At 54.9% G+C, this 10,600-nt stretch overlaps 1 protein-coding gene across 2 annotated transcripts; it reads right to left on the reverse strand.

Annotated features, from left to right (window-relative positions):
• Positions 1 to 505: 505 nt before the first annotated feature.
• SNX20 (sorting nexin 20) lies at positions 506 to 10,238 on the reverse strand. 2 transcript variants are annotated; one of them, XM_002721340.5, is made up of 4 exons: positions 10,006 to 10,228; positions 6,765 to 6,903; positions 4,026 to 4,177; positions 506 to 1,741 (listed from the first exon to the last, which is right to left on the reverse strand). In XM_002721340.5, exons 2-4 carry the CDS (start codon positions 6,892 to 6,894, stop codon positions 1,073 to 1,075), a joined length of 951 nt encoding a protein of 316 aa, XP_002721386.2. In that variant the 5' UTR covers positions 6,895 to 6,903; positions 10,006 to 10,228; the 3' UTR covers positions 506 to 1,072. The 2 variants fall into 2 exon arrangements, with proteins under 2 accessions (XP_002721386.2, XP_008273268.1); XM_008275046.4 differs by lacking the exon at positions 6,765 to 6,903 and having other exon boundaries at positions 10,006 to 10,238.
• Between the last annotated feature and the right edge of the window lie 362 nt (positions 10,239 to 10,600).

Here is a 10,600-nt window from a genome sequence, read left to right on the forward strand (position 1 = left end):
CAGAAGTTTCCAGAACACTGACCCTCCACACCGCGGTTCTGAGGATTCACTCTCCCTTCCACCCAGAGACTCCATTGGGTATGACCTTTACTAAGCCGTTCACGCCCTGTGTCCATATAACCAGGGAAGCCGTAGGAGGAGCGTGCCTTTATTGAAAATCCAGCCCGGGAAACACTTGCAACTTGTCTTGTTAAAGTCGCCAGTGTCCTGGAATTCTGTGACATTGTATCCTTCCACCCTCCCGCGGGCAGCACACACCCTGGGGCGGGCATTCATTCAGCCAGATCTGCACGCTAAGGCGGCTGAGCTAGACTCTCAAGCTAACGGTGGGAATATCTTTTGGCAATGTTAGCGCTGCAGGAGCAGAGGGAATTGACCCAGGGCAGCTGGAGAGAGTTGGCTGCAAGGGAAGGGAGTAAGATTTGTCTGGGATGGCTTCTGTTTCCCACAAAAACACTGACAAGGTCACATTACGCTCCAAACGCTTATTTTTTTAAAAATAGACTTTTCTTTTAAAAATGTATTTATTTATTTGAAAGGCAGAGACAGAAAGGAAGAGGGAGAGGGAGAGAAAAAGGGAGAGAGAGAGGCAGAGGGAGAGGGAGAGGGAGAGAGAGAAACTTCCATTTGCTGGTTCATTCCCCAAATGCCTGCAACAGCCAGAGCTGAGCTTGGTGGAAGCCAGGAGCGTGGAACTCAATCCAGGTCTCCCACGTGCGTGGCAGGGCCTTGAGTGCTTGCGCCATCAACTCAGCGTGTGCATGCGCAGGAAGCTGGAATTGGGAGTGGAGCCGGGACTGGAACCCAGACACTCCCACAGGGGACGCGGGCGTCCCAAGCGACACTTGTGCCAAGCTGCCCACCCCACTCCCCCCAAGTTCTGGCATCTGGGTTTGCGGTCTGAGATGAGATAGGCATGGCAGCTGGCAGCGAGGGCACAGGGGCACAGTGAAGCCTTCCCAGGGGTCCCGGGAGCATCTCTGCTCCGTGCAGGCGCTGGAGGCGCAGAGGAGGAGCCTGTCCTGAGTCCCGAGTGCTGCGCCGAGGGGCCCGGACCGCCCGCGCCCGCGGCTCAGTTCAGATACTCTCGCACCGTGAGCTCCTTGAGCGTGAGTCCCCGCGGCGAGGGCTTGCGGAGCTGGCTCTCCTCCAGGCGCCCCTGCAGCGACACGAAGTCCTTGCCCAGCGCGTAGGCCAGGCGCACCATGGCGTCGAGCAGCGGCGCGTAGTAGCGGTGGCCCTCGCGCGCCTGCAGGCACTGCAGCGCGAGCTCGCCGGCGGCGAAGGCGTCCGCGGGACGCTCGAGCGCGCGGTGGCACACGAGCACGGCGCAGAGCGCGGGCACGGCGGCGGCCGGGCAGTGCGCCGTGAGCTTCTGCTGCAGCGGCAGCACGCGCGCCAGCAGCTCCAGCGCCTGGGCGTAGCGGCCCGCGCGCACGCAGCCGAACGCCTCGCGCAGCTCGGGCCGCGTCAGGAAGTCGAGGAACTCGCGCGAGCGGCGCACGCCGCGGATGGCGTAGAGCAGCCCCAGGTACTCCTTGAGGGCCTGCTTGCGCTCGCTGATCATCTCCTCGGTGAAGTTGCCCGTCAGGCGCTTCTTGGGGAAGGCCACGTCTTCCAGCTCCTCCCTGAACGACTTCTGGAGGGCTTTCTGCAGCCGCTCGAAGTCCGAGTAGCGCCGCTCCAGCACGGCCTTGCTGCCGTCGAAGCTCCCGGTCTGGATGACCACGATCTGGTACATCTAGGACGCAAGGGAGAAACCGGCAGCCGGCGCCCCGGCCGCCGCAGGTCGCGGTGAGGCCGGGTTAGGGGGCGCGCCTCCCGGCCAGGCGGCAGCCCCGCAGTGCGCCCAGCAGGGGCCCGGGTCCCTCAGGGCTGGGCCTCACTGTCTGACCCGGGAACTTTGCATTACAGCTGTGCGTTGTGCAAGTGGGGGACACCGGGAAGTGGGTTTGAGTTACTAGGAAGGTGCTGCACAAAGTCTGTGGGAAATGGAATTAAAGCTAAGTACCAGGGCCTGCGCTGTGGCTTCCAGGTTGACCTGCCGCCCATGACGCTGGCGTCCCGTGAGAGCCCTGGACTGTGCTTCCCACCCAGCTCTCTGCTACTGCGCCTGGGAAGGCAGTGGAGAATGGCGCCAGTGTTTGGGCCCCTGTTATCCACGTAGGAGATCCAGGTGGATTCCTGGCTCTTGGCTTCTGCCTGGCCCGGCACCTGCTGTTACAGCTGTTTGGGGGGTGAACCACTGGGTGGGAGATCTCTGCCTCTTTCACTCTGGCTTTCAAATAAAATAAACTTTTTTTAAATTATTTTTATTTATTTGAAAGACAGAGTTACAGAGAGGTAGAGACAGAGAGAGAGGTCTTCCATCTGCTGGTTCACTCCCCAGTTTTGGCCGCAATGGCTGGAGCTGCACTAATCTGAAGCCAGGAGCTAGGGGCTTCCTCCAGGTCTCCCACGTGGGTGCAGGGGCCCAAGGACTGGGGCCATCTTCTGCTGCTTTCTCAGGCCATAGCAGAGAGCTGGATTGGAAGAGGAGCAGCCGGGACTAGAACCAGCGTTCATTGGGATGCCAGTGCTTCAGGCCAGGGCTTTAACCCACTGCGCCACAGCACTGGCCCAAAATAAAATAAACTTAAAAAAAGAGATAAGTACCTCTGTCTCTCTGACTCTATATTATTGTTATTAATAGATGGGCATTTGGCCTAAGGGTCAAGATGCCCCCAATCCATATGGCAATGCCTAAGATTGAGTCCCAGGTCCACTCCTGACTCCAGCTTCCTGCTAATGTGCGCCCTGGGAGGCAGCAATGATAGCTCAAGTACTTGTGTCCCTGCCACCCAACCTGGGAGACTCAGACTGAGTTCCTGGTTTCTCGCCTTGCCCTGGCTTTTGTGAGCATTTGGGAATTGAACTAATGGATAGAAGCTCTGTGTGTCCATCTCCATTTTTTTTCCCTCCCTCTGTCTCTTAAAAAGTAAGTCTAACAAAAAAAAAAAAAAAAAAAAAAAGGATGTTTGTTTTGATGCAAAAATGTTCAAAATCCATGCTTTTTAAATTCTGTGTTTTTTCAAGAACTTCTTAAAGAGCCCTTGTATGAATGGATTTTAAAATGTTTTGCACAACAGAACATACCCTTTGATTTTTTTTCCCACAAACCGTTTGAAGTACCTTCACATTTAGCATCATTTAGTTGCACTGTCAATGTGGTTGTGAGAAGCGACTCTGTCTTACCTCTGCTTATAGAGAATACTGGTTAGAAGGGCACTGACACTGGAGCCAGGCAGCCCACGTTATAATCCGAGCCCTGCCATTGTCTTGCTGTGTGGTCTTAGCTAGGTAACTTAAACTCTTTGAGTCTTATCCATAAAACAAAACTGGGACTAGGGCCCACATCGCCGGGTGAGGGCTAAGTGAGTCCATGCACCGAACCACGGGCATTGTGCACCAGTGCAGCTGGCACCTGATGGTTGCTCTTGAACTTGTCTTGGTCCCAATTAAGTGAAAAAGGAAGGTTGAGTGTGGCTCTTGGGTGGTCTTTAACGTCTTCCTGACACAGGCTATAATCCCATCTACCAAAGACAGCAGCCCCCAGCACAGGAACCCAGCCAGAATCTTTATAGCAGCACTTAACTTTTCTTCCATTTATTTTTATAATGACTTTTTCTTTATGCTGTACAACCCTGACTTTCCATGTAAGGTCTTTCTCTTTAAAACTATACAGTGTCTTTAAAAATGACCCAACTTAAAGAACAAATGAAGTAAATGATATTAAATGATGCAGAGATATGGCAAAGTGGATCAACAAGGACATAGATGACTAACACCTGGTAACCCGGGAGTCTCCTGGGCTCTTTCCTTCTTAGGATCAGGGACCATGACTCTGGCCCCAGCGTGGTCCCAAGTATAGAATCTAGCTCTTGGGTATGTCTCCCGAAGAACTCTGTGAGTGAGTGTATGTCAGCCCATTTCATGGTTGGGAAAGCTGAGGCTCAGGGCTTCATCATTTTCCCGTCTTGGCTTACCACAAACTTGGAGACCCTTCTCTCCTCGATGCGTGCAGAAGCAATCTCAAAGAGCAGTTTGACAGGCTTCCAGCGGCATTTCTCGTTCTGCCAGTGCTCCTGCAGCTCCCGCGTGGTCATGCTGGAGTTGGAGCTCGGCCTGCTGTGCGTGTCTGGACAGATGGGATTTGTACCAAGTCAGTGCCCCGGAGAGACAGGGGCTTGGAGAGACGGCTGGGTCTACCTGGGATGGGGCTTTAGAATGCTGGGAGAGCGGTGAATGTCCCCCTCTGCCCACCCTAGCATTTATCCGCCAGATGTGCGTGGCCAACCTTGCTTAAAGATAGATAGGGGCCAGCACTTGGTGCAGCATGGTAAGCCATTGCTTGAGCCACTGCATTCCATATCAGAGTGCTGGTTCAAGTCCCGGCCGTTCTACCTCTGATCCAGCTCCCTGCTAACGCATCCGGGAAAGCAGCAGGTGATGGCCCAAGAACTTGGGCCTCTGCCACCCATGTGGGAGACCTAGACAGAACTCCTGGCTTCAACCTGGCCTAGCCCTGGCTGTTGTGGCCATTTGGGGAGTGAACCAGCAGATGAACGATTTCTTTCTTTTTCTTTCTTTCTTTCTTTCTTTCTTTCTTTCTTTCTTTCTTTCTTTCTTTCTTTCACTCTGCCTTTCAAGTAAGAAAATAAATCATTTTCTTAAAAGGATGTATGGATAGATATATACCAGTACCATCTGCTCTGATTGCCGAGATTCCAACCGCACATGTACTGTACAACGCACTAGAGTGACCCCCAAGTGGTTTCTGGGGTGTGAAATGTGGTAGGGCGTGTTGCTTAGTCCGCTTCCTGCCTGCAGACTGGCCCTTTCGAAACCCTGCGCTCCCAGCAAGCAGCGGCAGCTCCCCTGACGCGGGCACTGTGGTCATCGCTGGGCCTCCAAAGCACACAGTAGCACATGGCAGAGGGGCAACAGGGGTGCCGTGTTCCCGCCCCAGCCTGGGGGACTTCTGCTGGGCCTTTCAGTGGACGCTCTGTCTTACACGGCCACTCCTCTGCCTTGAATCCAGGCCTTCTCTTTCCCTGCCCGGAAGATGGACAGCGTGATTCCTAAACCTCACTTGCCCCATGCCCCTCTGAGAAGCTGGAGAAAGCTTAGCATCCTTCCCATCTCCTGTGTGTCCTTCAAGACCCAGCCCACAGGGTCACACGGCTGGTGAGTATGTCCAAGGAACAAAGATGAATTTGTCTCAAATGCGTGTGACATGCTGGCTGTGTATGCTGGACTCAACATTCACTTGTTCGCTTACTCGGACCACTGTTGTCCTAGCTGTTGTTGGCATTGGAGTGAGAGCTTCCCAGCTTATTCACATATCCTTCCCATGCCATTTCTTTTCTTTTCATTTTTTAAAAATATTTATTTATTTATTTGAGAGGCAGAGTTACAGAGAGAGAGAATCTTCCATCCTCTGGTTCACTCCCCAAATGGCTGCAACAGCCAGAGCTGGGCCAGACTGAAGCCAGGAGCCAGGAGCTTCTCCCGGGTCTCCCATGTGGGTGCAGGGGCCCAAGCACCTGAGCCATCTTCCACTGCTTTCCCAGGTGCATTAGCAGGGAGCTGGATTGGAAGTGGAGTAGCCAGGACTTGAACTGGCCTCCTTATGGGATGCCGGCACTGCGAGCGGAGGCTTTACCTACTATGCCACAGCGCCGGCCCTTCATGCCATTTCTTTTCTTTTCTTTTCTTTTCTTTTCTTTTCTTTTCTTTTCTTTTCTTTTCTTTTCTTTTCTTTTCTTTTCTTTTTTTTTTTTGACAGGCAGAGTGGACAGTGAAAGAGAGAGAGACAGAGAGAAAGGTCTTCCTTTTTCCGTTGGTTCACCCTCCCATGGCCGCCATGGCCGGCGAGCTGCAGCTGGCGCACCGCACTGATCCGATGGCAGGAGCCAGGTACTTCTCCTGGTCTCCCATGGGGTGCAGGGCCCAAGCACTTGGGCCATCCTCCACTGTACTCCCTGGCCACAGCAGAGAGCTGGCCTGGAAGAGGGGCAACCGGGACAGAATCCGGCGCCCCGACCGGGACTAGAACCCGGTGTGCCGGTGCCGCAAGGCGGAGGATTAGCCTATTGAGCCACAGCACCGGCCCCATGCCATTTCTAACCATTTTTTCTCAGATATGTTTTCTTACCCAGCTTGAGGGTTGGGTTTGTGCCTGTTTCCCCAGTGCCTAGCACAGGGCTAGGAAGGGCATCCAGTGATTTGTTCCAGGAGATGGTGCTGTAGCAGATGCTGTCAGTGCCGGCCAGGCCCCATTGGCACTCATTATTCTAGAACATTCTGCTGGCTTCTTACTGAAAGCAGCCATGATGGTTACCCTGAGGGCTTTCTCAGGGCATAAGCGTCTGCTCAAGCGCATCCCCCTGCCCACGCAAGACAGAACCAGGTGACAACAGCCAGGCTCCTCGGATGGGACAGCTCTGGAATGTGTCCCATGCAGTCTATTGGGACTGCGTCCCAGTTACCCACAGTGGCCACTGTTCATTGCTGCCCTGTCCTGGCTCCATCCCTTCCGTTCGTTGCTTTCCCACGCCCAGATGGACAACCTACCCTGATCGCTGTCTCTGTGCCCATGCTGGATAACCTGAGAGAGCTGCTCGCTCTCGGGTGGAATCCTTGAAGCCACACATGCGAACTTCAGATGTCTTCCCCTCTCTACCACCTCCTCCCCTGCATCAAGCCACACGCCTCAAGCCCACCTGAGTGCCCTGCAGGTCCTGGATGTGGGAGGCCAGGGCCAGTGGCGGGTGTTTCCTGCTTGGTCCTTGCTGCACACTGGGTCTCAGGTGCTGTCCAGCCAGGGCTCCCAAGGTGCTCGGGGCTTGCCATGCTCCAGGGCTGCCAGGGACACCAGAGAGAACAGTGAGTGAGTTCCTGCTGGCTCCTGGGCGTTGAGGAAGCCTGCTGCCTGGCAGAAAACTAGGGCAACAGCCCCACTGCCGTGCCCTCCCAGCCCACCCAGCTGTCCACACAGAGGCCACATGTGTCCCTGGGGCTGCCCCATGGCTGGACAGATCACTCCAAGCCAGAATGGAGCCTCCTGTTTCTGTCATGGCCCTGGCATTACCCAGTTGCTCTGAGTTTTAAATGAGGTGATTTCAAGCAAAAGAAATGGCTTTTGTGATTACTTGGGAGACAGCTGCTGGCTTGCCCAGGTCAATGTCAGTTTTATATTATATGTGTGCATGCAGGAGGACATGTGCACATATCATCTGTCTATCTCTCTGTCTGTCTATCTCATCCTCCTACCTATCTATATCTATCTCATCTATCCATTATATCTATCTCATCTATCATCTATCTTCTATGTCTATAAATCTCATCTAACATCTCTATCCATCATTTCTATATCCCTACCTATCCATCAGCAAAAGTTTCCAAATGACTCATACTAACTTCATACCCACCTAGCTTCTTCATATCCCCCATCTTCCTTAACAGGTACAAGAATCCATCAATAGCACCACATAACCGATGAGGAAACTGAAGTCTAATCTATGGTTAGGTGACTGGTAAGAGTGCCCAAGGAGCAAAGCTGAATTCGTCCTAAATGTGTGTGGTGTTGCACACTCTGTGTTCAGCACCTGCTCGCTCATTGATCTGACCACTGTCTGTGGCAGGGGCTGTTTTTATCTATGTTTTATGGTAAAGAAACTGAGCCTTAGAGTTGGGACTTGAATTCTAGTCTGTTGGGGTCCAGGCCCTGGGTCTGAACCACTAGGCTGACTGTGGCTTAGAGAGAGGTGGGGCCATTGCTGCTCTGACATCACTCCCTGCTGCATTCTTGGGTGTGGCCAGAGCCTGTCCCCAACTCTGACAGCCTGGCTGGGGAGAGGTGCAGTCAGCCAGGGCCTGGGGTCCATCCTTAGGGGACAGCTCTTGCTGTGTCAGGTGAAAGGAAGCCTGGGGATTCTCTAGCTGACCCTGTGCAGCTGGCCACGGGGTGACCCCAGGACCTTCAATCCAACCTCCCCTTTTCTAAGTCAGGCAAGCAGGCACAGAGCTGGGGCCTGGCCGGCAGATGCTGCACAAGGTTGAGTATGTCAAGGACCTCCCAGCCCTCCCCATGGAGTTGGGAGACAGCTTCCTCCCTGACCAGTCTTGGGTCCTCACCCACATGGCTTCCTGTCACCTGGCCTTTGTTTCCATGCCTGACAAGTGTGCCCACAGCCCTGTCCTGCTCACCCTCTGTGCATGGCCAGGTTTGGGGACCCTACAGCATTCTGGGAAGTGTCCAAGTGAGATAGCGAGTGTGCCACATGCACTCTTGATGTCTGGGGTTCTTGGATCCCAGTGTTTCCTGTATGTACTTTTTTTTTTTTTTTTTGACAGGCAGAGTGGACAGTGAGAGAGAGAGAGACAGAGAGAAAGGTCTTCCTTTTGCTGTTGGTTCACCCCTCAATGGCCGCTTCGGCCAGCGCGCTGCGGCCGGTGCACCGCGCTGATCCGAAGCCAGGAGCCAGGTGCTTCTCCTGGTCTCCCATGGGGTGCAGGGCCCAAGCACTTGGGCCATCCTCCACTGCACTCCCGGGCCACAGCAGAGAGCTGGACTGGAAGAGGAGCAACCGGGACAGAATCCGGTGCCCCGACTGGGACTAGAACCCGGTGTGCCGGCGCCGCAGGCGGAGGATTAGCCTATTGAGCTGCGGTGCTGGCCTCCTGTATGTACTCTTATGTACCTGCCTCAGCCAGCCCATCTGTGAAATGGGTGATCTGAGTGGCACTGGCCTCTGTGATCCGCCCTTTCAGCTCTGCTTCGTGATCAGGCAGCTGATGTCATGTCAGAAGCAGGGCACTGTGTGCCCAGAGCCTGTGGAAGGCCCCAGATATGATCCTTTGCCTGGACACTCTATGAAGACCTGGGAAAATTGATCATGAAGCCAGGGCCGAGAATAAAAACCAAATACAGCAGCCACATCCAGCTCCCCTGTGCTTTCTCTCGTGAGACGGGCTGGACGTCACCTGTGAATGGGTACCTGTGAGGGGTTGCGGGCAGCTTCCTAGCCCTCTCTTGACCTAAGTTTCCTTCTCTGAGAAATGGGAACGCACTCCTGTTGCTCTTGCCACTCATTGGGAACGGCTTGCAGGAGGCCTGTGGGCCCTTCCCTCCCTACTCTGTATGGCCGAGATGTCTGGGCTCTGCAAGCAGACACTGCAGGTGTCTGTGCTGTTGGCCTGGGGCCTGCACTTGGCCCTGGCTACAGAGCAGCTTCCCAGCTCTCCCACCCAGGTCTGTGTGAATGGAGTCCTTTTTCTCCTTGTCTCCCAGGTGCCCTGGCCATACCTCCTCTTCAAGAGACATTTCTGCCATGCCCAGTCCTTCCTCTGATGGACTCCCAGGGCTACCCCCACAGAGTCCAGGTGCCTTTTCCAAGGGGACAGCCAAGGGCTTGTCACCAGAGATGAGGCTCCAGTGAGGTGGAGTAATGTTCCCAGCCTGCTTTCTGTGTGAGAAGATTCCAGGACCTTGGCTATGCCGTAGCCTCTGGCTAGGGAAGGGTGGGTACTGCCGGATCCCTAGCTGCTCACCTGCACAGCCTTGCCAAGGGCACGGGTTCTCAAATGCGAGTGTGCATCAGAGTCACCTGGGGAGGTGGGCTGGGCCGGGGTGGGAGTGCCGGGGCTTGTTCAAAAGCAGATTTCCCATCTAACAGGTTGTAGAGGGCCCTGGCACCTGCATTTTGCACAAGTCCACAAGGGTACCACTATTTGAGAAACACAGGTGTGGCGACCCCAGGCCCAAGAGGAGTTGTACAGGTGTCTGGCCTTGGGGTGATAGAGGATTGGAAAGCTGGCCCGGGTTCTGCCTTGAGGTGCTAAGGAGAACCCCTCCCCCAGAGGCTGACTTCTCCATCCCACCCAGCCTCAAACAAGTCACAGGAAGAGGAGAGTCAGGCCACAGTGGGCAGAGACCAATCAAGTTTGGGATCCAACACTGACCTGAGGCCTGTGGGCCCTGTGTGTGTCCAGGGGTCCAGGGCGGTGTCACATGGCACTCTGAGCTCTCGGTTCCGAGTAGTCAGTTGGGTGGCTGCAGGCTTGGTTAAGTTCCCCGTTTGAAAACAGGAAATAGGCTGTGTGGCCTGCTCCTGGTCGCCCCCACTCATTGGCTGGTGACAGACAGTGCCCGGAACCCCACTGACTGACAGCCAGCTGCACGCAAGGCAGGGCAGGGCGGTGGGCAGGGCCAGCCCTGGGTTGGGGTGGCAGGGAGGGGGTGGTGTCTAGCTCAGCTTCCTTTTCCCTGTTGCCTTGCCCTTGAGTCCTGGGTGTTCCCTGGGCTCTGGGTCTGTAGCTCCCGGCACCTATTGTCCTGGTCCGTTTTCTGTTGCTGTAACAATCCCGCAGACTGGTCGTTGGTAGTGAAGGAAGTTGGCTTGGCTCCCAGTTCTGGAGGCTACAACACCGAGAGTGACGACCGGCAGAGGCCTCGGTGCTGTGTCGCCGGAGAGCAGCAGGTAAAAGCTCAAGCCAGTGCACACAAGAGGGGGCCAACTTGTCACCAGCCTAGCCCACTCTTCTCGAGGATGACCCC

Source organism: Oryctolagus cuniculus, chromosome 18 (assembly GCF_964237555.1).
Source record: "Oryctolagus cuniculus chromosome 18, mOryCun1.1, whole genome shotgun sequence".
In the NCBI taxonomy this organism is placed as follows: Eukaryota; Metazoa; Chordata; class Mammalia; order Lagomorpha; family Leporidae; genus Oryctolagus; species Oryctolagus cuniculus.

Bases quoted from the DNA above. Each gene is read 5' to 3' on its own strand.
- SNX20 (XM_002721340.5), bottom strand. From the start codon at position 6,894: ATGGCAAGCCCCGAGCACCTTGGGAGCCCTGGCTGGACAGCACCTGAG. The intron at 4,178-6,764 runs GTGGGCTTGAGG...CCATCTGTCCAG, and splicing joins AGGACCTGCAGGGCACTCAG to ACACGCACAGCAGGCCGAGC. The intron at 1,742-4,025 runs GTAAGCCAAGAC...CTTGCGTCCTAG, and splicing joins GAAGGGTCTCCAAGTTTGTG to ATGTACCAGATCGTGGTCAT.